The 27,294-nt window shown below is 32.5% G+C and overlaps 1 protein-coding gene across 1 annotated transcript in view; it reads right to left on the reverse strand.

The window, feature by feature from the left end:
- LOC129224006 (eukaryotic translation initiation factor 3 subunit G-like) overlaps positions 1-27,294 on the reverse strand; it is a 44,762-nt gene that overhangs the window by 14,732 nt on the left and 2,736 nt on the right. Inside the window, exons 2-8 of the mRNA XM_054858400.1 lie at positions 22,062-22,105; positions 17,230-17,318; positions 16,969-17,028; positions 13,258-13,362; positions 11,468-11,624; positions 9,756-9,869; positions 5,675-5,808 (exon numbers count right to left, since the gene is read on the reverse strand). Coding sequence (XP_054714375.1) covers positions 5,675-5,808; positions 9,756-9,869; positions 11,468-11,624; positions 13,258-13,362; positions 16,969-17,028; positions 17,230-17,318; positions 22,062-22,105 — 703 coding nt within the window. The remainder of the gene's footprint in view (positions 1-5,674; positions 5,809-9,755; positions 9,870-11,467; positions 11,625-13,257; positions 13,363-16,968; positions 17,029-17,229; positions 17,319-22,061; positions 22,106-27,294) is intronic.

Genomic DNA, 27,294 nt, shown 5'->3' on the forward strand with positions numbered 1-27,294 from the left:
ATTAAAAAAAAAAAAACATTATTTTTTTGTTTTTGAATAGTTCAGAAGAGCATGGGTTACTATTTACCTTTTATGGGGGGGGGGGCAAAGGGGGCAATGCCCCCAGGTTTGGGAGGAGTTTATATAGTAACAACTTATCTTCCAAAATCTTATAACAAAAAAAGATCATGGTTTTTTCTTTTTTGAATAGTTCAATGAAAATGAAGAGAATAGCGAATGTCCTTTTCTGAAGGGAGAAAAGAAAAAACCGAACATTTAATACAAATAGTACAATTGTCATTGTGGTACTGAAAATTGGTCTAAATTCACTATTTTGGACTGAAAACCATTTGGGCATGTATGTGAATGAAAATATAGGCTAAACGAGCTATGAATTCAGCTGCAACACTTATAATAATTAACGCTTGGGACCCTCCCTCCCCCCTCCCCAATTTGCGCTAACAGAACGATCTACTCGTTACGATTTGTTTTCTCTCTTTTCAGAATGTTTATTTTCAATTTGTGTGATTTCAAAACTAGATGTTTTGGGTTGTTACAGACGAAAGATTTTGAAGAACCTTCTGGATTCACACGTTCAAATGAAATTGGCTGATTTGAAATGTATGCTATTGCAAGAGAAGTACATAGCTAAAAGGATTTTGTACAGCAAAACACTATCAAATGTAACAGTTAACACCATACTCAACGAATGTATGTAACAATGAACAAAAAACTGGAAAAATTGTCCAACCATTGAACAAACAGAATGTAAAATCACTGTAAACAATGTGTTGTTTTTTTAGGGGAAAAAATAGGAATCTCAATCCCTAGCAGTTCAAAACTAAATTTCTGATTTTCCAGAATCATACATTGTAAGGGAAACGTCTGAATAAAAGAAAAAGTGAGGGAGATATATTTCCGGCACGAAAGTTTTGCACAATTCTTGTAAGATCGTATTATTACCTGATAAAATGTTTTTATAACTGTGTTTTCCTTATTTTTTAAAGGAAAAAATTTGTATATATGAGACTAATAGTTGGAACTGTACTTAATGCGCTCGGAAATTTTTCGGCTTGTCTTTTTTTTATGAGAAAGGAAAGTAAATACTATCTCAGACTGAATAAATTTCAGTTATCTGAACGTTCTGATTAATTGAATCTTTTTACTTAGAGGGAAAGTACCATTTTCCTTACTTTCTAAATACTGTTTAAAAATTAAGGTAAGTCATAATCATCTAAGTCTAAATGAGACAGTTAATTAGTATTATTGAAATCTGAGTAATTCAGTCATAAAAAATTTTGGAAAAATTTGCTGAAATTTGATAAAAACCGATAAAAACCTTACACAGTTTAGTAAAATCATAAAATCCTTTAACTGTAAAAACTGACAAATAATCGTTAAAATTACAAAAAAATAAACAAAAATCTGCAGGTAAGAGTGAATTACATGCAGGGTCGGATTTGCCTATAAGATAAACAAGCTGTAGCTTAGGGCCCCTGCTTTGAAGTGGGCCCCTAACTCCCAAATTTGTTCCCCTGATTCGTTCCTTAAAAAAATGGAATGTGCTTGAAAAACTAATTTCTTTTTCAAGTACTTGAAAACCTTGAATATTTGGAAACGTGTGGCTACAAACCTTAAATTTTAAAATTTCTAACAAATTGTAAGAGGATTAATGCCAAAATGTGTCAAATTCAGCTCCTTGCTACATCCTGCATCAAAACTGTAAAAATCATGGTTCTTGCGTTTGTAACATATTACTTGAAATAAATTTTTGTGACTCACATGCTTCATATCTTGCTATTTATTTAATCCCGAATGCAGAATTTTGAAAATTCTTTTGTATTGATTGCTTTTATCTTACTTTTACTGGATATTGTTAATCTGTTTAGCCCGGGGGGAAAATGATGCACGACCCCTATTCCTTTTCGTTTTCTGCACTACTTATAATTTAAAAAAAAGTTGTAATAAGAAATTAAAGTTTATTTTTTCTTTTAAACTTAAAATAACCGTTTCTTACAAAGTTTGAACAATACTGTACAATTGTATATAATCTAGTACTCAATTTCAGAAACTGGAAAGTGCAAATTTTGATCTAACCAACCAAACCTTGAAAATAATTAGACAAGTCTTTGAAACTTCTAAGCAAAGTATGCTTCAATTTTATTTCTTATCAAGTGTAAAAATTAAGAATTGTTCAAATGGGTAGTATGCTACTCTCTTGATACCTATTCTCTAAATCTGTGCACCATTCCTTTTAAAGTATTAACTTGCATCACAAAGCACTTTTAAAGCATAAAACTTGAAAAAAAAAAAAAATATTTGCCTATTATTTCCAATTAAGATAAGATAAGATAAAATTTATTAACAAACAAAATACACATACATAACAGTAAGCAATATTAAAAAAGTAAAGTTAAAAAACTTACAAATTATAAAACATAAATTACAAACATCATAACAAAACATTGAGTACAAACACAAATATGTATTAACAGTAATATTTTCAAATTAATTTTACACAAGTAGTAAACATTTTACACAGAACAATTATTGGACGGTTTGACTCCAGAAAAAAAAAAAAAAACACAATAACTCGCATTGAAACATTCAATAATTAACCCTTATAAGACTTCAAAATGCAGAATTTTATATCCATTTTATATAATTCCCTCCGGGGGAGTAACCCCCAGACCCACAAAATTGGAGATATTCTATATCCCACTTCAAAGAGAGCCCTGCGTCACCGCGTCACTCTCTTAATACCAGCCCCCTCTTTTAAGGTCAATTTAAAAAGGACAGCATGATTACACACAGTAATGAAAACGACACATAAAAAGGTGAAGAATGGCCTTATGCATCACAGAAAATAGATAAAAACATGGGAGAGTGGGGGGGGGGGGGGGCAATTATTAATGTTGCTCCAAAAAAAAAAGTCCTGCCCCCCCAGAAACTCAGTCCTAAATCCGCCTATGCTGAATAATCAGCAAAAGATAATCAACCGATACAAATTAATGATAGATTTTTTTTATACTACAATTTCTCCATCAACTTTTTTTTAAATTACAATATTTCAGAACTAGTTAATACTTTGTTTATTTGAAAAGTAATTTATTTCTCTTTATTTTAACAATATTTCTAAAAAATAATGCTTCAAAATTTTTATAAATATCTATTAACCAACTTTCTTTTAAATATTGATAAAATTATCTTCTGCTAAAAAAGACATGAAAATTCAACTATTTAGTTATTTGATTGTATGCTTACTTTGGTATACAGTTTTTTTACTGTTAGCAGTCATTTAAAGCAAGCCTTTCATTTTTAAAAAATATATAAGGCATTTTGCATGTAATTTTGTCTTAACTCAGGCTTAAAGGCGGTAACCTACTACTTATTATTAGCAGTCTTAAAACAAGACCATAAATGTAGCAGGGACAGATACAGACTAGCAATTCAGGAGGGAGGGCCCACCCCCCTCCCTCCTGAATTGCTAGTCTGTATCTGGGTCATCCTAAAAAATATTAAGTGTTGAGAACAAAAAATTTCTGGCACTATTTGGGTGTCAATAAAAAACATTGAATCGGCCAGAAATAAGGCGCCCAGTAGGGACAAACTTTATTAAATTCAGAAGTAATGAAAGGAAGTTTCATTTCAGACATTTATTTAAATAACTAGGGGGCTCTGCCCCCTGCTCGCTAACCAACCCCGAAGATTACTTCATAATCTTATTTGATTCGCAAAGATTTAAATTCGTTAATTAGAAAGAAACTGATTAAAAACGCATTATGAGCTCTTTTCGGATCAAAAAGCACCCCTTCCCTGGGTTTCAAAATAACTTGTACTAACTTGCAAAGCCTTAAGTGCTAAGGGGCTAATAAGCATTTAGAACTGCAGTTTTGCACGTTTGAAAAGTCGATTTCATATTTGTGGGCTCTAGTAATATATTTTGCTCTTTAGCTCAGGGCTTGAATTGAGTTGATCCTAAGATTTTCCGTTAAAATCGAAACCCATAAAGTTTGTGAGTAAGAAAGAAAAAAGATGCGAATCGAAAAGACATAACTGTGGCAACTTCAAAATAAAACATCAATAATTTTAATGGCGATGAGATTATTCGAACTTTATATTTAACGGCTTGTAACTTTTTTTTCCTTTGGAGATAGAAGCTTAGTTGACCAGATCTAACTCAACCATAGGTCGAGTTAGATCTGGAGTAAAAAAAGCCGCTCTTTCCAATGTTGTCAAAAAGAAAACCGTGTTACATTTCCTTCACTTTTTGCTGATAGATTTAATGAAGAAAGTAGTGCCTAAATTTTAGCTAAGCCTAAAAAAATTTGAGCTAAAAATTTCAAATAACTTCTTCTATATCTGAGTTAGAGCATTGAAATAAATGCATAGAACGCGGAAAATTTTACCCTTTCTAACGATAATTAATATTAATATGTGCAAGTAATTTTTCACCCACTTAATAGGCAATTTACGCAACATTTGAGCCTAAAAAATTAATTACAAAAAGACTAATTCAAATTCCAAAAAATAAAACCCCAGGTGCACACCCCCGGAGCTCGAAGTAGTAATTTTGCACAAAATTTCAAGGCCGAAAGTGCTATGGGGTCTTCTGGACGTAGGTTCACCACAAACTTCCTTCCAGAATTTCTTAAAAACCTTAATTTCATTTACTACAAAGAGATTACTAAATTGAATAAATTACAGCAAAAAAATTTACATTTTAATCACAAAGTACTGGAACACAATTTGTAATAGTATATTTGTTGATGAATGGATGTTCTACATCCATTCATCTTATATGTAATTGCTTAACGATGATCACATGCCATAATTATGGATGCATAATATTGTCAATTTTTTTTTTGGGGGGGGGGGGGGAGGGGTCTTGACTCAAATGATTCTTTTTGTATCCTCCCCCGACATAAAATGTGAAGCAAAGGACTTTTCATCATCCATTATTTGTAAATATACAGGCGAACCAAATGACCTTTTAATTTTCTACTATGGGAACATCCGTGCTGGTACCGCTAGTAGTGTATATTTCAGCTGAATACCCAAACATTCACCTTCGATTTATAAGGTGAAAAATAGCAGGTTAATGGTCAATCAAAAATAGAATTGTGTGATTTGGAGGGCAAAAAAAAAAAAAAAAAAAAAAAAAAATCAAATGAAAAAAAGAGCTTTTTGAAAAATATGGGCAAAAACGAGCACAGCAATTTCTGGTGGTAATATAAAATATGCAATAGAAGGGGATGTAACAGAGAGAGCAAGTACTTTTTTCAACAACTTGTCTAGTTTATGCACAGCTTCAACAGTGCTTTACAACAATCAGAGATTTTAAAACTAGATTTTTAAAATTTTATCCAGAATATTCAATTTCACCAAACCTATAGTGAAATTTAAGGTCCCTCCCTTTTAATCTCCTTTGGTTAGTTAAATTTCCTCTCGGACAGGTTTCTTAAATTAGTTGGGTTTTAACATGAAAGCGAATTTCACTTAGAAGAAATGCAAGGTTTGTAACTTTCTGAAGCATACTAATTACCAAAAATTCTAAAACAAGCTGTTGCCAAAAATGAAAAACAGTTCAACAATTTTTAATTTATAAATCCAATGCCAATAAATCAACATTACTTTCAAAATCTTAAAAGTTTCCAAATGTAAAACAAGTACAATAAAAGAAAAATATAGTTACCTTAGACTGCCCTGTTGATTTATCTTTTGCAAGATAAATACGTGCAATTGTCCCAAAAGGTCGGAACAGCTCTTGTAAGTCAGAGTCCCTTACATCTTCAGACAGGTTTGTTACTCTGATAGTTGCTGTTTCATCTGAAATACAGGTTATGCAATCATTTTAAGATATAAAGTATTACAATTAGTTTGATAAAAACGAATTAGGAAATAAAATCTGCTGTGTGATGATTAAGAAAAACTATATTTTCATTAAACTGCTTCTAAATATATAAGAACTTTTTTAGCTGAAAAAAGTTAAATCTACATAAAATTGATAATATCTGACTAAATAGTTTTCTCATATTCCTACATTTTATAGAAAGTTAATAAACTTTTCCTCCTTTAAGAATGGCAGCTTTTACAGCAATTTGGAGTTTTATCTAAGTAACAACCTCTGTGCAAAAAAGGGGGGGGGGGGGAGAAAAAACACTATATATTAACAATAGATCAGTTGAAATTCAATTTTTACATTTCATCAATGTTAAAAATAATTTTACGAAACACATTAGTTATGAATTCTCTTTAAGTAGCTTGTAGTCCGAGTTGTAGGAAAGTAGGAAAGAGGGGTGGTTCTTGAGTCTGGACCCTTTCTTTGAAGTTCAAAATAAAATTCTTATAATGAAAATAAAAACTTTCTTCGTTTGACAGATCTTTTTTTGATCATCTAATCAATTTTATGTATATATGGCAATGTAAAACTAATGTCAAAAATAACATAAAATGTGCCATAAATCTTTTTTTTTTTTTGGGGGGGGAGGGGGGGGGGGTTGATTAATTTCTTGGAAAGTGCAAAATTTTATCTGCTAAATTGTAACTTATCCTCATTGCTTTGGAGGCTGTTGGGCTAAAAACTACTTCATCTAAAATGCAGGTTCTTGCCAACTTTTCACATATTGATTTTTTGGCGAGAAATTCAAAAAAACTTTTTAAACTCAATTTTCCAAGCAGCATGTCAATAGATACTAAATAATTCTCCTTTAAAATATGTAAAATTATATTTATTCATTATTTTTCTGAAACTGGAAAAATACCCCATCCCCCTCCCTTAAACTCGGCAACACTGGTGGCCTCTAAGTTTTTTGGACATTGGCCATTTTTTAAATGACCTTTATCTGCCAACTGTCTTTGGATTTTTTTTTTAAATAGCAATTCAAATCTTTTTGAATGAATTGAATTAGTCTTGCAGCATATTTTTTCCCATTTTGTAAACAATTACTTTTAATAATGTTGTCAGAACATGGATTTGAAATACTTTTTCCTGTCACAAATCCCTTTTTGTTTTGTAAAGATTGTGAAATTTATATCCAAATTAAATTATATTTAGTTAACAACTGATTTGAAGACACCTGAAATATATACTATCTTTCTTTGGGAATAATCTGAAAGCAATAGAATAGTCTTTAGAAAGATTTGTACCTCCATCTATAATTGTTGAACAATAAAATAAGTTTTCTAGACAAAAAAATAATACTTGCTAGAAAAGTCTCTTATATTTTAACTGTAGGGGTGGGAACCTCTTGTGAGGCTAGGATTTAGAATCAACAGAATGTTAGAATAAAAATGTCTTATAAGAGTAATTCATTTACGAATTAAATTTTTGAAAATAATTATTACTGAAATCAAAATCATCCACTATAATATTAAAATGTGTTCGCGTCCGTCTGTCTGTCTGAAGATCGATCTTCTCGAGAACCGCTGCGAATCGAGAGTCAAACTAGATACCGATCAATTCGAAATTTTCCAAAGAAAAAACAATAGGACCAATCTCGTAATTGTGCGACTTTAATTAGCGGAAATATTAATTAAAACGTTAATTAACATAACGTTATTCAGGAATTATTTTTTATTTCTTTCCTGTTGCCATTTTGCATATGCGTGAGCAAGTAAAATTCTAATAATTGTTTTAAAAGAGATTTTTTTTGGCTGATGTCCAAATCTTAAAACAACGTTTCCATCTAGAATTTCATTTTAAATTAGTTAAAAATTGGTTGCCTTATTCGGACATAGCCTTTATTTTATCATCTGACCTTTTTTTTAATTTTTTACATTCAACGTTCTTAACTCTTTTCAGCATATGAAAGATTTTTCTTCAGCTATGTTTATTGATTGTAGTGTAAGTTTATCATTCACCGGCCTCATATTTTGGTACACTTAGGATGTGCGATTAATTATGTTTATTTTATTGGACTTTTTCCCGTCACATGGGTGAGTTTTCAAATTGTAATAACTCTCTTTTTCGTTCCTGTTTCTATTTTTAAAATACAGTTTATATCGTTAAAAGAACATGTTAAATTAAGATTGATTGGATTTCTTTGTGAAACAGAGTTGAACAAAAACGATTGTTTTTAAGGATTTTAACTAAATCTAAATTGGAATCTGATGACTTGGTATTAAATTAATACTTACTGGTAGTTATTTCGTCTTGGTACTTTAGTTTCACGTAAGCAACCAAAAACGTATGTGTTATTCTATGTAAAAAGCTGATTATAATTCTACACAAACAGTTCAGGTATAGTCTATCAGATGTAATTCATTTTAACGTGAGCACAGATTATAGTTGATAATGCATATATTTTCATCTTTTGTGCTAATTGAAAATACTCATAACTTGTATCATTGCTAACTATGATTAGCGTTAAAGATATTTTTGACAAAAATATGCTCTACTGGTGTTTTGCAAACCTTGCATTACGCGTATTTATTTACTCCTTAGCGCTTTAGAAACTGATGTCAGAGTAATACAAAAACATCAATTGGACATCACTTTCATTTTTTAAGTAGCTCGTGCAACGCCGGGCACGCAGCTAGTTAGTTAAAATAAAAAATGAGAACTAAAAAAAAAACATTAAATAAAATTAGTTTTTACACTAAAATAAAGTTTTTGATCAGTTGAACCACTAATAATCACACTTGAAGTTTATGTAAAATGAACAATTTGTTAAGTTGGCAACCCACTCTATAAATCCTAATTTATTTGTAGATAAAAGAAATATTCAAACAGGTCAAATGCTTTTGATATTAATAATTGCTATATCCATTTCAAATTGAGTGCTTTGCTGATTTTTTTTCAAAATGGCCAATTTTGTGCAGAATAATAATAGGCTGTAAAGGGAGGGGAAAAAAATCTTTCAAAATCCTTGTGGGATTTTTCATATGCCTCTTAGTTGTAACTACTTTAATTGGAAGGGGGGGGGGAGGTGATAGTCATGTGACAGGCCCTGTCTGATTCGAAATGGAATGGCTCTATAGATAGAGAAGGAATATTATGTACGCATAAATTTAGCGACAACGATTGAGAGCAAGAGGAATTTTTTAAATGTGAGTTGGGATTTCTTAAACTCATATTGCTATTTTTACTTTACTTTTTGAAAGTTCCAAAAAAAAAAAAAAAAAAGTAAGATTAAGAAATTTTTTAAAAAACATATAAAAGAGGAGTAAGTTTTTTTTTCTCTTTTCTTTAATTGTAGCAGGTAAAAATTTTACAAATTCAAAGATAAATTGGCAACATTTTTTTGGGAAATAAAAATTTTAAAAAGAAAGAAAATGAAACAAACAAGTTTTATAAATTCTGTACCTCAGAGCCAGACTAACATAAGTACAAAAATAGACGTTTCCCGTTTATTAGTACATCGTACGTAGATGCCGATTTTGCATTGAGGCATGTGAATGTAATTCTTTAAAAAAAAAAAAAAATCTTTTTAATTTTCCACCAGGGTTAAAATAGCATGCGTCCCATTCTTTTCATGCTCCAGAAAAAAGCTTTTCCTCTCTCCAGTAAAATTACCATAGTGTGACCTACGTCCTTCTTCCGAGGCACAGAATTCTTAGATATATATACAATTTTCATACTCATGTATGAAAAGACTTTGTTTTCGAAAAATCCCTTTTTTGGAGAGAATTTTATTGCCTTGATGAAAAATCGGTCTCCCAAAAGCATTGGGAGAGTTCGCATCTTATGGTATAGTTATAATAATCAATAATAATTCTTTTCATATGCTTTTCAAACAATTACAAAAATTAAATTAACTAATTTCATTATTTACCTCTTGTTCTTGAGGGTGTCATAGATTCACCACGCCTATTGGCTCCTTCACGCATACTTGGGGGCACATATTTTCCTGCCTTTACCTTTTCTTCTGCTTGAGGGTTTGGAGTTGCTAAAAGAAAAAAGTGGTCACAAATATAGTTGTTGATGACTAATTTAATAAGACCATAATTTTACAGCACAAATTACATAGCAAATGTGATTTGTAAAGCAATTACACACAACATGTTTAGCATTTCAAAGGAAGAAACAAGATGTTTCATTACAGTACTCTTATAATAAACATTTCAAGGCAAGTATCCGTTGATTTCAAAATTGTCCTTTATACATACACTTGAAAAAATTAAGTCGTTTTGGAAGTAATTTGATGTTAATTTAGAGCTAAAAACTTTCAGTTAAGAAATATATATTTTCCTGAATCCTAAATGTCTCAGGCAAGTCGTAAGGCAACAAACAGATTATTGAAATGAAATAATTAAGCAATTCTTTGACTTCTAAGAAGAATATCCAAAGTAAATCAAAGCTAAAACTGCAACAGGTAAAATAAGAATGTGTGACTAGTTTTTAAAAGTAAAAAATTATAATAAAAGAAGCATGTATTGTATTATGAAGAATATTTACTAAACTATTGTAGCAGTTCATTGTAAGATGACTTAGAGATCGTATCATAATGAATATTTTAATAATAATGCAGGGATGTGCCGACTGAAATTCTCTTTTGGAACAATCTTGGGAACAAGAAAACTGTTAATTATCAAGTCTGTTACAATGTTACCAGATTTGACAGAAAGTCACATATTTGATATCATTAGTTAACTGTATTTATAAAGTTAATTTTCCACTGGAATGGCTATAACACCTGCTGAGAAGCAAAGGTGGGTCTAGAAAAGGCTGGGGGGGGGGAGGGGGGCACGGAACCCCTGAAAAATATAAAGTCAAAAACCCTCCTACGCTCCGTCTCGGGTGCCCAAGTACCTCCCTGCCAAATTTGGTGGAGATCCAACCTAAACTGGATTTGTATAGGGAACACACACACACACACACACATATATATATATATATTCTCTGCTTTATTTATATAAATTGCAAACTTGAAGCCAAATAATCAGAACTTGGCTTTCAAAAAAGAGATACAAACTTTATATGGATAAAATATGCATATAGCAATGGTAACAACAATTGAGGCAGTGAAAAGCAAAGAAATGTAAGTGGCAAAATTAAAAATTTGGAGATAACCAGTACACATGGTAGGCGAACCTCACTTCTGTCTAGGGGCAAGAGATGGTACTAGTAGCCCTAGTAGTTGCTGCTATACAGATTAATTTCAAAAAAAAAAAAAATCAATGAAAGCCTACCAAGGATGTTATCTTTGAATGCATTTTACTCAAAACTTGAAAATGCACAGTTACATCCCTTTGCTTCTCACTGCCACAATTTTTGATTTGTAAATCTTCTCCCTTTTTCTGTGTTGGTAACATGTTATCAAGAAAAATTTTTAATTCATTCAAAGTTTAAGTGTTACGGCTTGGGAGGTTCCCTTTAACATGAGGCATGGTCCTTGTGTAAGGAAAAATTGGGCACAACTGCAATGATCTATGAAATGCATTTTTATTACATTGAACTTTTAGAACTAAAAAGTATCTTTAAAGGTTAATGTTTGGTTTAGAGTCAGAACAAGCAAGTTAAAATGTGCATTAGAAAAATATTTACCTGGCTTTGGTTCTTCTTTTAACAAATCAGGCAAAGTGCCAAGTTTATCCTTGTATGGACATTGAGTAGTCCAATGATCATCTTTGCAAATACGACACTTAACCATTTTTTGACCCTTAAGTTTTGCCAAGGGATCTTCTTCTTGACCTTTTTCTTCCTAAGGGAAAAAAATGAAATAAAATCAACTGAACATATATCCAGCACTTTCTAAAATTTTACATATTGGTACAGCTTTGAAGAAAAAATCCAGAAGCAGATTCTTATATTTATTTGAAACAAGTTTTTGAAATATTTGAATTCAGAATACATGAGTAATATGTAAATTCAGAACAGGATACCTTATTTCCACACCCAAAGCAATTACCGATGAAAGGGTGTAAAAATGAGCACATGTGTGAGTATGGTCATCCCTCCCAAATAGGCTAGGGAAGGGTGAAGAATGTCGACCAAATTTGTAGACTGTCCCACTTGTTAGTATAAGAAAGCAAAGAGCCGTTAGAAGTATTCTTTCAAGCAGTGTTGATAAATTGTGATTTAATGTGTGCATTGGTGTTGTCCTGGACAGAAAACTTTTGATAGATGTTTGAAATCACTTACTTTTCATGCTCTTGTTGTTATAACAACTTCACAATAATATCTGATAAACAGATTCTAAGCTACTTTTAGGAGCATGCCTTTAGATTACATGAAACATCTATTTTTAGTTTGGATTGGTGCAATTTTACCCTTTTGGATTGCAAATCAAGCTTAGCTCTGAAGACAAACTATGTCAGCGTGAAATTACGGCACACATCAAGCATCAAAATAAAAGTAAATAAAAACAATACAAATCCCTAGAGTATCAAATAAGGAGACAAATTTGGTAGTTGTAACAAATCGAACTCGATTGTATCTTGAAAGAGATAAAGAAACAGGGGAGAAATTAAATGCAAAGCAATTGCAGTCATTGAGAAAAACCTTGCTTGCAAAAAATAAAAGTACCTCAACAAGCTGATATAGAAAGCACCTAAATTGAAAATAAGCTTTTTTTGGAATTGTGTATGACAACAAGAAAAAGGGAAGAATTTGCAATAACACAATTGCAAAAGTTGCAGTAAATTTTGACAAGAATTAATTCAAAAAATAAATAAATAAATAAATAAGGTGATGACTCATACTTACTCCATATCTTACCTATAATCCCTGATAATTCCAATGTCACTTACTTTTTTTAAATAGGATAAATAATAATGCAATTTTAGGTAAAGGGATTATTTGAATAATTTCTAAATTGTTTCTTACTCCATGCCAAATCAAATCATTTTACTTTTATACTGAAGAAAAATTAAGATGTTATGGTTTTTCGACCCATAATTCCCGTCTGATCCTACATGAACAATCAATGTTCTAATATTTTCAAACAAAGATTTTTTGAAAATCAAAATCATGTCAGAGTTCATAAAATATTTTGTTTGAATCAATGCCTCCTAAATACTAAATGCCTATCGCTTTCTGGCTTTTAACACAGAGCAAAATGATCAAAGTAAGAACATTAATAAGAACAAATTTAAATTTTTAAATCGACCAATTAACAATTTGATTTGAATTGTTTGAATCCATCGTCACAGCAACGCCATCCATGTATTGCCGCCAGGTAACGTTGTTAGAGTACTGGCGGAGGATCACTTTTGGAAGCAAATGTGATAGGCTTTAGTATTAAGGAGGTGTTGGTTTGAACTCTAAATTTGACAAGACATAAATTCCATCTGTAAAAACATTTTAATAGACAAATATTAAACACATAACCTTACTTCTTTATTGGACAAGAACTGCATAAAAATTTCTTCGCACACTATAGTATTTGATGGATTAGGACCTGGAGGATCATTTGAAGCTGAGCCAAACTTCTTCCAAGCCTTCAAAAAAAAAAAAAAAAAATGTGCAAAATTTTAACCATCTTATACATATAATTTTGCATTTACAATGGAAGGATGAAATTTTACGTTTCACTAGAAATTTATTATTGCTATAGGAGAACAAGTTACCAATAGCTACATTTATATGTAAGAATTTTTGCAAAAAATACGATTAAAATTTCATGTACATACAGAATTATTGATTGGTCTTCCTTTAAGAGCAAATTATATTTACAAAAACCTGTTTGCATTCTGGATTGAGTAGAAGTATACAATGGATTTTTCAATTTTACTACTAAAACAACAAACAACTTCAAACTTTCTTTGAATGATGACACAGTTCTTGAGAAAAGCAGAGGAGATTTATTTACAGCTATGTACAGGAAATGTAGTTACAACTCAGGGTTTGAAATAGAGCGCGGGATTGCGCAAAACGCGCGCAGAATTGGTAAATCCCACGCAATCCAAAGATCTGTGCGGGATTCCCCCCCCCCCCCGTAAATTCTTAAACTTGATAACGAATCCCAGACCGGGAAAGCGGAGAAGATAAAAAAAAAAATATTTTGAAATCCATTTTCATTTTGGAAAGATGGAAAAAATTTAATAAGGCGTCCATCAATTCAAAGCAATACAAGTTACATCGACAAATTCCGATTCACCGGCATCAACGAATTCCGATCCGCCGACATCAATCGATTCCGATCCGTTGAGATCAACGAATTCCGATCCGCTGACATCACCTAATTTCGATCTGCCGGTCGAAATGCGATCCGATAGCTGCTGGAAATGACAGTCTGTTTTCAATAGGTATAAAGACAATTTTTTACTTTAACTTTTTGATGGTCAGAAAAAAGTCTTTGTGCAGTAGAAATATTATTCTAATCAATGGGGACCGAACCCCATTCGGATAATTAGAGCCAGAAAATGGTCTATTTAAAAAAATAATTGAATGTACATGTGTATGTTACTTAGTTGTAAAATATTTTATTAAAAATGAAATAATAAAATAAAATTGCAAAATTACTGAATAATTATTTGAAAATGTGGGGTTGATATCACACAAAAAAAAATTATTATTTAAAAAGGAATAAATAGAAAATACAATAAAAATGATTTATTAAAAAATTCTAAACAAATTTTCAGAACTTATAAAAATTCTCCCCAAATTCAAAAACTCCCCCCTGGAATCTGAAGTAAAGGGGGACATTCCCCCCTAGAAATTGAACCCTATTTCAAACCCTGCAACTGCTAAATCAATTATCAGCAATTAAGCAAATACCAAATAACACCGTAAACTCAACGATGGCACATGTATTTACATCCAAATACGCAAACCACAACGCAAAATCCCTCACAATAAACAGAACAACGGCCCAGACGAACTTCAGACCGTTAAAAAGCACAACTGACTCTGCGCTCATTCACAAGACGCCCGGTGTTTTATACCAAGTGAAGAAATATATAGAAAATCCTACTAAGTTCTACAAATCTCTCATATTTTCTTTTTGTTCCATTCACAAATGTTATCCGGGGACCATATACTTCAGTCGAATGTTAGGGGGTTTTATGTACATTACAAGAAACTATTTACAGGCTACGTTACTAAGAAAATTTTAGATGAAAAATATGGAATAAACGCCAAATTTAGCTAGATTACAACAAATTAATCATAAAAACGAGCTGATGTGTGCATCATATGACTTCCTGCTACTCCAATTCAATGTTATTTCCCCATTACTGGCAATTTTAATGTGATTCAATAGTTTACTCTTTAAATCTGCCCTACAGCGGTAACTTACTGAATACTTGCCTTGCCTTCAATATTCGAGTTGAACCGAACCATTGCTTCGGTCACTCATTTGGTCAGTGCTAATTCCATACAGTGAAACTTCTATGAGCGACCACCTCTATATAACAACCACTTTTCTGGGGCACCAAATTTTCCCCGTATATGATTAATGTTAAAATACCTCTGGGAAAGACCATTGAAACCTCTCACAACGACCGGCAAATCGTAAACCTCAGCATTAAAAAATACAGGAATTTTTGTTGGAGAAAACTGAAAGAGAGACAACAGAAGAAAAGCAATAGAAAATAAAGTTCATATGTACACAGAACGGTTTTCTCATATTAACAAAGATGGAAAGAAACTAGAATAATAAGGGATTAAAATCTATTCTCCAGTGGGTCCAAAACATGTTCCTTTCTTGCTCTCTCTGCTTGGAACCTCGTTAAAGTCACAAAAAGGAGGGCGTTGTTTTTCGGACCCTAGGGAAGCTAATGTAGCACATGCAAATCTCAAGGCAAATCAATTGTGCACCTTTCATTGAGGGAGGTTGATAAGAACAGAACTTTGTTAAAAGGTTGTTTCTTGGAATTTCTTGGTTGCTTACGGGAGAGGGGGGTTAGAAGAGAGCATTCTTACTTCATCAGAGTGGACAAAATCTATTTTTAGTGCCTTTGAAAGCTCAAGAATTGGTTTCAGTGAATTTGAAGTCTGCTTTTCACCAACATACCATACATTGCAGTCAAAATTTCGAAAAACCGAGCAATCTCACGCTTGAAAGACGTGCGGAAATCTTGAACTTACACAAGAAAGGAACATCAGAAAGGAAATTAAAGGAAATTAGCAGTAAAAAAAAAGCTGTCCTTACAACAAACTCTAACAGAAATAAATAATCTTATCTTGCACTAATAATAAGGACACATTATTAATTTATTTTTGCAGCTGAAAACTAAACTAGAAACTAAAGTTGTTTTAGGAGAAACAAAGAATCTGAAGCAGGTGAATTTTAAAGCTACTAGTTTTTAAATAAAAAAATCATGTAAAAAGTATATTTTACATTTAAAATTAAAAAAAAAAGTTTCTTTATTTAAATACATTCTTATCATAATGTTCTTGGTATCACTGCAGGAAGAAGGTAAATAACAACTATGGTGCTATATTTGCATGTTCGAAAATGACCTCCAAGAGCGACCAACCTCCATTAATGACCACTTTTTTCAGGAACGGAGAGTGGTCGCTCCAGAGAAGTTTCACTGTATTAGCTACAAGTTTGTTTGGCTCTCTTGGCTTTCTTAAGAGGGTTTCCACCTCCAGCTCAGTCACTCCTATGCCGGGCTGATGAGTGCTAATAAGCACGAAACTGCAGTCCTCGGCTGGAATTGACTGAGCTGGCGATGTATTTCATATATTCTTGTTTGAAATTTAAGAACAAAACAAAGTTCAGTGCAGTATTAATGAAACAATATAGGTTAAAGTTTAATATAATGTTGTACTAAATATACAATGTATTTTCTGACTTACGTGACACTTATTGAACAAATCTATTGTTTATAACAAAAGAAACAGTTAAAAGCATCACATTTAATACTTATTTTGAAAATATTTACACATTTAAATTTTGACTGGAAGTTTAAGGGCATTTTTAAGTCTTCCTTTTAAACAAACATTTTCTTTACCGAAGGTACTTTTGATTAACAGTCACTTCAGTTACAAAAATTCTTTTGTACATGCCACAGGTTCCATCTAACCAAATAAACCACAATAATGGTAGGTACTGAGGATTCTGGAGCGTGAAGTGTAAACATGCCACATATACTTACTTTACGCAATGCAATGGATTTTGAGACCATCTTCCGTTCAATCTTGTAATAGCGCACAACCTAAAAAGATAAAAGTTAATAAGCATATGCAAAGGAACAAAAAATCTCATATAATTGATAGTAAAGGAAATTGTAACTTTCCACTGAAAAAAAAAAACAGGAAAAAAAGAAGGTATGACAAAAACATGTACTATAAGAAAACAGTATAAGTCTGCTGAAGAATCAAGAAGAAATTACAAATAAATAAATAAAAATATTTACCCTGATTTTCTTCCCTTCATCATTAAGTTTGAACTCAGTAACTATCTTTTTATCTCCAGTGATAACTTCTCCAGCAGGCTGAGAATCAGCTAGAAATAAAAAAAAAAGATCAAACCATTATAGGGAGCTAAATAAGTTAAAAAATTAAAAAACACTAGAAAATGGGTTTTGAACAATAGACAAAATAGGAAGCACAATAAAGTAATTTGCATTGCGAAAATTCTACTTCAAATTCTGTAAAAAAAAATTGAAATAAATTCAAAACTGAGAAAATTTTTCGAGCAGCACTCAATAGGACAGATACACTCTTTTTACAACAGTACAGAATACAACAGTTTCTACAATTGCTAGGCAGACTTTTTACAGTATTTACAGTATTCATAAGTTTTGGATGGGGAAGAAATACTGATGCATAAATAAAAGCAATTTTTTAAATTATTGGTCAGAACTCTTTAAATTCTATAAACAACAGCGATTGATCCATAAAAAAGGTCAAATTTTAAGTGAGAGATTGCTGCAGAGGTGCCGAGTAAATCCAAGCTTGAGCAAAGTGCTGTTCTGCTCAGGACTAAGTTTGGTGGAGAATCAAGAGATCCCCATATATATAATAGCGAATTCACTGATCGAGTAACGCTCCTGAAGTCATCCATCAACAATAGAACTCACGCTAGGGCATGATAATTTGATATTTTTTGGTAATGTTTGACATGCAGGGAAATGCTTTACTTTTTGGCAAGGCTGGACTGGATCCAATAACTTAACTGTTTTACTGGTAAGACTAATTTTAGGAGTATGAAGAAACAAAAAAGTGGTCAACAATGAACGCTACCCAAGTTTAGGGTTCATCCACTGGAGTTAGGGTTAAAATGTCAACTATCGATATATGACCAAACAGTAGGGTTGCGAGACCTCCCGGTTTGACCGGGACAGTCCCAGTTTTCAAACCAAATTCCGGTGTCCCGGCCGATTTACTTCACGTCCCGGAAAATGATAGATACGACAGTAGATGACCAAAAACTATAAAAATAATTCACTCTGAAGGATTATTTAGGATAATTACTATGTCATTTGAAACATTAATATGTAAAATTAATATTGCATTAGCTTGTGAAGGTTTTTAAATCAATTTTTTAACCAAAACAGTTTTAGCTACATGTAAATATTGTTAATTTTTTTTCCTTATTCAAAGTGTTTCTCCTTTCTTAAGTAACTTGAAAATATAAACATGAAAGAAATAAAATGTTTAAATTTATCTGCTTTGGTCATGTATTATTACTCCTGTTTTTGGTTCATTATTTAGTAGCCATTTATTCTTAGCATTGAGAATGAACTACCGTCTAAAATATTCTAAAAACCAGCCAAGGTTGTGAATCCTTTTGAATACACGCGACAGTGGGGTGGGGATGGGGGGAGGGGGGGTCTCTTCCGGTGTCCCAGTTGAACATTTCAGAAACCTGGCAAGCCTACCAAACAGGCAATTGCTTTGTTCAAATGTGGAAGCAATTTTCCACCGTCATACCTTAATTTCTAGTACTTTTATACTTATCTCTAGTATACGTAATATCAAGTACTTTTTTATATATTTTTATTACTTCTAGTATACTAGCAACTTTCTAGTACTTTTATAATTACACAAATAAAGCTGTTTAAAAGAGGTTAGGTTAAAATAGTTCAAATGTTTATAGGATGCAAAGGGATTCAAGTGGCAAGCACAGTATGAATTTTAGCATGAGATTGCTCATTCAATGGGTGACTGGGATCCAGTCGGCTTTTATTCAGGGCAAAAGCAAGTAACCATTTTAAAGAAAATTTCTAAAAGATTTCTTTTGTATACAGGGTTCATACTCTTATTTGGATGAAAAAAATTCCATGACTTTTTCATGGCATCATAAAAATTTTCATAACCTTGTCACAAGAAGAGAATATTACTACTTAATATCAAACATGCAAAATTTTGGGAATGAGCTTTAGCAAAACTGCCATGCGAATGCACTACTACCTGTGTATACCAAAAAACAATCAGTGTACACCTAAATACTAAATTATTCTTATTTGTCTTCATCATATAAATTCAAGTAAAGTAAAGATTGAGTGAATGGAATACAATGATGCTTAAGTATTATATATATACATATATATATATAATGTGTATATATTTTTATAAACAGGCAGAATGATAATGAATGGGTCGAAGGTTGAATGAGTCATTACTAAGTTTCGATAAATTTGCTTCAAAAGCCTTTTAGTGTCAACAGTGCATTTAATCATCCACATAACTTGACAGTATTTTGGTTCTAGAAAGTTAAGTCACATTCTGAAGAAAATTCATGTTTCTAAGCCAGATATTTATTTAAAAAAAAAACATTCAGTTGTGAATAAATCTTTTGATTCAAATTTACATTATTTATTTGCCCATTTTCAAATCCATGAAAATTAATTGGTTCAGGAATTTCTGAACATATAGTGTTTGATTCTTGACATCAACAGTGGGTTGCATGGATCAGTTTTGCAGGTCATATGTAGGGGAGTAGTTTTGGAGCATTAGAATTCCCCTATTTCTGTATTCTATCACCTGACTAAAGATCTTTATTTTTCAAAACCTTCAACAATATAAGATAGATAAGTTTTAAAATATTTTTTTTACAAGTGAAGGAAACGAACTCGGATGCAATTGAATTGAGCTTTTTGAGTGGGCGTGGCAAAATAAAAAAACGTGCAAGTTCACTACTTTAGAAAATATAATAAAAGAAGTGTTGAAAATAATGATAAAATCAAAATAAGGGATGTCAAAACAGTAAAATCACATTACAAGAAAAGAAGAGCGGCTGCTACGGAAGTGGATGCAATGAGATTTCAAAATTCAGATTTCTTTTTGGGATAGTTCCATTTTCCAGTTTTGATAACTTTTATGTGCAACACTGTTAAATCACTAAAGATTTCTGATGCTTCTTTAGCTACTGTTACTTTCTCTTTGCCCAGGAGATCTTTCCATGGTCTTCAAATAAATTTCCATGGCTTTAAATGAAAATTTCAATTTTCCATGACTTTTCCAGGTTTTGAAATTTGTTTAATTTTTTCCATAACATTCTAGGATTTCCATGACCTGTACGAACCCTGTGTATAAAAGGAGAAAAAGTTCTCTTTCTATGCAAAATAAAATTTTTGCCCATAACTTCCGTAAACTGTATTAATATATTTAAAGAATTATTATGCAGGGGCATCCAGATGGAAGGTCACTGTGGCCTCTAAAAAAATTCCATTCCATATTCAAAAAATTTTGTCTAATGATTTGGACAATTTACAAATAGCACTGCAATGCTGCTGTTTTTTTTTTTTTTTTTTTTTTTTTTTTTTTAATTTTAAAAATGCCTAATTTTCCTTCTCATTAGATGTAGCTGAGTGTAAATGATTGAATTTCATCATTTGGTGAAATTTTAAGTTTCATTTGGTAATTTGAGAATTCACCCACAGTAATATAACATAAATGTGTTGGATACCCGATTAATATCATTTGCCAAATTTATTTCAATAAAAAGCAATCAATGGGGGGGGGGGGGGGAGGAAGGCTTAGCTGGTATTAAAAAAATAAAATAAATTTTTACTAAAAAATCCAGAGATTGTAAATTGAGAAATCTAAGCATCTTGATGACACCCGAGATAAATTTTAGAGGTGACAAAACGAAAAATCTTTGGATTTTCACCGAAATGAGTAGGAAAACTCAAAAATAAAAATGTTCATTTTTCACACATAATTCTTTTAATAATATATAAGGAAACTTGAATTTGAGCACATGCAAATTTCATTGGAGCCCTTCCAAAATGAAACCCTGGCTACACAACTGTGATACAAATATGTTTTTTAAAAAGTTAAAATTGACGACATGTTTCTTTTTATTCTTTCATGTCAACATCAAGTTGTGTTTATGAGTCGGGAGAAGAAAGGTTCAACAAGATCCAAAATTTTGGATTTGGAGGCTAGGATTGGACATCTCGGAGTAAAATTCAGAATTTTGGTCAACTGGTCATTTCTAACACTTCATAGAATGAAAACATTTTTCGTCAACCCAGTTTAGGTTGGACATATTTACACAATAGTTTGGCATATACTCAACTATTCAGATGGTTGAGATTTTACTGTACATATGATTTTTGTTGTTTAAAAAAAAAACGAGCTGATGTGTGCATCACATGACTTACTTTTACTCCAATTTAATGTCATTTTCTTATTATTGGCAGTTTTAATATGATTCAATAGTTTACTCTCTAAATATCCCCAACAGTGGCCAAATTGAAACCAGATTTTAAAAAAAATCGCAAAATTCGGCGCCAAGTTGGCAACAAAACTTGGCGACCAAAAGGACTGGCGATATATCGCCAAGTGTCCCCCAAATTATAACACCACTTGAATATACATCGAAATTAACAATGATTTCCCCCAAAAAAGGGGCAAAAGACCCCCCTTTGGAGCATCCGAATGCAACCAAAAAGGAAGGTGCACAACTAGATCCCACTAGCAGTCTACGCACCAAATTTCAACTTTCTAGGATATTCCGTTTTTGAGTCATGCGACATACATGCACACATACATACAGATGTCACGAGAAAACTCGTTGTAATTAACTTGGGGATCATCAAAATGGATATTTTGGGTGTCTGTACGTTCCTAGGCACACACCCACTTGTGGTCGGGTTGAAAAAAAAACTCAACATTCATTTGGGGGTGAGCAAAAAGGAAATAAAGACCGATTTTGGGGTGAAATTTTTTTCACGAATACAATACTTCCTTTTTTGTAAAAGGAAGTAAAAAAAGCTAATAAATGAAGTTGACTCACCTTCTCCTTGTTCGACTTGATCAGCCCAGCTGATAGGTTTTGTCCTGCCAAAAAGAAAAAAAAAATGACACACAAGGAAATCTTTTAAAGACTAAAAAATACAAATTAGATAAGACAACAAATAGGCCATCCCTCAGTGTTTTGGCAGGAGGTCACGGCAGACAGTGCTCTCTCAGGACGGCAGCTGTTACACGCATACAGACAGGGGCATTTTCTCCCGCTAAGCTTAATATGCAATATCAGAAAGTGCGCAATAAACATTTTAGGTAATAGTGAACAAAAGGAAAAAGGTACACTTTAGGTAGAAATGAAACCATTTTTAAATATGTGATTAAAGATAGGGTCAGGTTTAGTAAAATGGGTCTTGGAATAAGTGGGTCAATTTATAAATAACTGACTGTAATCAAGTTAAAATTATTTTTTTTTTCAAATCATTTTTTTTAGTATTATTTTTTGAATTGTTGGCAACATTTTTCTTTTTAAAAATAGTTAAATTCATGAATATAGCAACACAAGAAAAATTATTTAGAAGTTGTAGATAGTACTGTGAAGAACTAACTTCAGTACTAATTTCAGAAATTTTTTAAAAAAGAAAACAGAGAAAAATTGGATTATCCTATTCTCATAAAAGAAGCTCTGCAGAATATCTCAGGCCAATCAAGTGGGAAAACTTCCTTTCCTTCACTTTCCTTCTTATATCAAATTTTTTTGGATGGGGTAAAATGGATCATAGTTAGGCTTAGCTGACTTGAACCAAGCATTAAGTTTTAATTAATGTAAACAATGTTTGTTATAAATAAGAACACTACCTTGTATAAAGTTCCATGCAGACTGTGGCTTTCCATTTGATCGCCAAGATGTAATATAGTGATGTGACCATTCAAAGATTTAATGGTTGCGTTCGACGAGCTCGACCGGGAGCTACCGGTTATTTAATCACATGACAGCTAATGATCACGTGCTCCCATCAACAGCTGAAAATGGTAACCGGTGAGATAACCGATAGATGATAGAACGCTGCGGTTTGTAACCGGTTACTTACCGGTCAACCGGTGAGATTCGTCGAACGCAACCTTTATGTGCTATCGTCACAGCTCTGTCACCTATGCAATCAAGCTCTACTTTAGCAGCTATTATTGATTCATAGAAGAAAAGGAAACAAGTCCAACACAAAGCTGGAGAAGTATTGACGGAACCTGTTGTGATTAAACATCTTTGTAATGAAGAACTAGCTCAAATAAAAAAAAGAAAAAGAAACTTGAAGCTGCCACAGTTAAAATATAAACAGAAAAAATGTCAATCTGCAACAAATCATTCGGATCCAGTTAAAAATGCAAATGAACTTTTCCCTGGAAATTGGGTAATTATAGAGTATAAAGATAAAAGAATGAAAGACTTGTTGGTCAAATTATGCAAATTGAAAGCGATGAAATACACATCAAATGTGTAACAAAAAATCAAGAATTGGAAATTTTTATGTTTTCCCTGAAAGGACATTGATATTATAGAAAAGACTGATGTTGTAAAAGTATTAGAGGAGCCATTTTGTAACAACCATGAAAAATATTACTTTTAAATTTGAATATCTAATTGTGTAACAGAAAATGTAAGGTATCACTTCTTGATTGTAATGTATGTGATGATAAATATAGTCTTTAGACATCATTTTGCATTATGACCCATTTTACCCCATCGGATCAACATTTTTCAAAGCAAGTTAAATCAGTTGATGTTTGAAATTTTTTTATTAAAGTTAGTTAAAACTTTCCTAAAAAAATGTATGTCATATTTCAATTTTAAAAAATTAGAAGAAATGAATCGTTTTTTTTTTTAAACGTGAAAGTAGGTAAAAATTGCCTCATTTTAACCTACCTGACCCTGTCATAATTTCAATCATAACCATAACAAAACAATTTAATGAAACTAATTGATAGTTAACAATAAAATATAATCTATTTTACTACAGCTAAAAGTACCAAAATTAGACACTAAATGTTGATACAAAATGTAAAAATAAAGAAAAAAAAAACATTAAAAATATTTACATTTAACATTGAAATACTTGAAGAATATTGTAATAATTAATATTTCAAAGCCATATAAAAAATCTGAAAGATGGATCAATGCAGAGAGACCAACATTGCACATTTTACATTCATAGGCATTGTCACATCTTTTGTTCTGCTTTGAGCAAACGACACATCTTCTAAGAATTCTTTTGTCATCTTTTTCGGTGCATAATTCAGGAAAGTAACTAGTATATGAACAATTCTAATAATTTATGGTAGTTTCAGTCATGGCCAAAAAAGATCCATAGATGGATTATTCATAACTTTAGATATTTCCACCTTTGAAAGGTAACATTGACTTTTAGCCATGGCCACACAAACGAAAAGAAAAACCCATGCTAGACTCAGAGGCAGATACAGAAAACCATTTTTTTTGGGGGGGGGGGCATGCTGAAGACTGCCCCCCCCCCCTCATGAACGAACCTACGGTTTTGGGCACGAAAAAATACTATAACAGCTTGGGGGTCAATAAAAACACCAAATGGGCAAGAAATAAGGCACATAATTGGGGATAAATGTTGTACATTTATTTGTTATGCAATAAAACAAAGTAGTACTTCAAATATTTACTTTCAAAAATAATTAATAAATTAAAAATATACTGTAGTTGTTTACATTTTATGCATAAAGTGGTTGAAAACAATGCGGATGAATATTGTTGTTGACAGTTTAGGAGGGGTCATGACCCCCCTTTTGTATCTGCCACTGGCTAGACTATCTACCATAAAATCCTATGCTAAAGTAGAATTGAAGTTGACAAACAACCAATCCAAAATGAGCATATCCTTCCCTTTTCACCAGCTATTTATGTTTATTCGTGAATTTCCAATAAATCACAGACACTTGATGAAACTATTCTGACATCAGAGAGAGAAATACTAGTGTGTGAGAGCAATCTTTAAAATGAAACCATGAAACAGTAACACTCAATGCCACAGCGAGAAAATTTTTCTGGGAGGGGTTTCCAAAATAAAAAATTGTTTTCTTTTTCATTCATTTCCAACATCAAAATACTGTTTAATATATTTCACCAAACTGTGTCACTGGCTAAATTATTAATTTTTATGGGAAGGTGGGACTTTTTACATTATGACTTTTTGAAATTTAATTTTCAAATCAATTTTTAATCAACTTAGCTGAACATGTAGTTTAGACATTTTTGATTCAATTAAATTTCATTTTACACCATTATTTCATGAAATTAAATTTTCATAATAAAAATAAAAAAGTCATTATAAGGTCCTAACCTGCCTCACTAGGTGGGGTACCTTAGGACACTAGCAAAAGAACTTAGATGAAATACTAATTGTAATTGATTAAAAAATCTCTATTTACAAACTTACAGCCTACATGAAATTTGTTAGGAACAAATTTCATTTGATTCTATCTTCATTTTAAATTTCCTTACCGTCTTAAGAGTTCTTTACTCAATCCATATGTTTTAGTAGCCTGTCTAATTAAAATCTTATTACAATGAACATTTGCTGCTGCTGTTTCAAGAGCAGAAGCCCTTTGCTCAATTTTAGCTCATCTAAACTCTTCATCAAATTTATTAAGTAGTAGTACAATGAAATAGGATTTTTCTGTACTGTACACTGGTGGGATAGTGTCTCAACCTATTTCACCACTGTGTGTCCCAACCTGCCCCACTTAGGTTGTTGTTATCAAGTCTTGCCAGACGTCCTTGTTTTCAGACAAAATTCCGGTGTCCCAGAAAATGATAAATTTGACTTTAGATGATTAAAAAAAGTTGAAAAGTAATTAACCGTGAAGGATTATTTAGGATAATCACTTTGTCATTTGCAACATTAATAAATAAAATTAATATTGAATCAGCTTGTGAAGGTTTTTACAACAATATTAAAACCAACAGAGAGCTAATGAAAAGTACATGTAAATATTGTTCATTTTTTTTCCTTAAAGTGTTTTTTCTTTCTTAAGTAACTTGAAAATATTAACATGTAGGGAATAAAATGTTTATATTTATCTTCCTGGGTCATGTACACTGCTCGACATTGAAAATGCAATGCCAAGAAGGAGTGTTCAGAAATTTATGCAAATTTTAGAGTAGACATACATCACTGAGTTATGTAAATGATGTGAGATGGGCACCTCTCCGACGAATGTGAAGTAAGATATAAGGGAAGGAACTTGCAGAATGGGCAATGTCTTTATTTCTGACTGGAGAATTATCGAAGAAATTGTGTTTTTGTCTTTGAGGATACGTGTAACATGAGAGAATGCCAGGCCGCCGTCAATGAAAACACTTCCAGCAAATAGACGTTTTTACGAGGGGTATGGTGATCGGACTGAGAGGGGAGGTTGGTCCGTACGTCAAATTGCAGCCGATGCCCACATGGATACGAGCACGGTGCATCGGCTGTGCCAAAGATGGTTGGAACAACGAAATGTGACAAGATTGAGGGGTGCAGGAACAGCCAGAGTGATGTCAGAATGTGTGGATTGACGCATCCCACCAACAAGTCACTGGTTTCTCTATTCTGCAGCATGTGCAAGATACCCTGAATGTTCCCGTGTCCAACCTGTCGTTTGGTCTATATCCTGTCGTTTGGTCGCACGTGGTCTCCAATCACGGCGTCCGCTAAGAAGACTGCCATTGACCCCACAACGTAGACAGCAACGTTTAGTATGGTGCCGGACCAGAGCAACGTGGATGACAGAAAGGCAAAATGTCGTGTTCTCAGATGAATCCCGCTTCTGTTTATCCAGTGATAGTCGCCGCATATGTGTGTAGTGTCGACGTGGAGACAGATCTAATCCGGCAGTAACAGTGCAACGTCCCACCGCATGACAACGTGGCATAATGGTTTGGGGCGTAATTGTGTACAATTCCATATCACCTCTAGTTTGGATTCAGGGCACTATGACGGCCCAATGATACTTGAATAATGTGCTGTGGTCGGTGACAATCCCTTATCTTCAAGGGCTACCTAATGCAATTTTTCAAAAGGATAACGCCTGGCTACAGTGTTCGCATCTGCCAACATGCTCTCCAAGGCACAAATACTTCCCTGGCCACCATACTCACCTGACATGTCACCAATCGAACATGTGTGGGATGTGATTGGACGCCGTTTGCAGACTCTGTCCCTGTTTCGTTCAGAAGATGAACTGTGGCAAATGGTTGAAAGGGAATGGAGAGC

The sequence above is a fragment of the Uloborus diversus genome, chromosome 6 (assembly GCF_026930045.1).
Source record: "Uloborus diversus isolate 005 chromosome 6, Udiv.v.3.1, whole genome shotgun sequence".
In the NCBI taxonomy this organism is placed as follows: Eukaryota; Metazoa; Arthropoda; class Arachnida; order Araneae; family Uloboridae; genus Uloborus; species Uloborus diversus.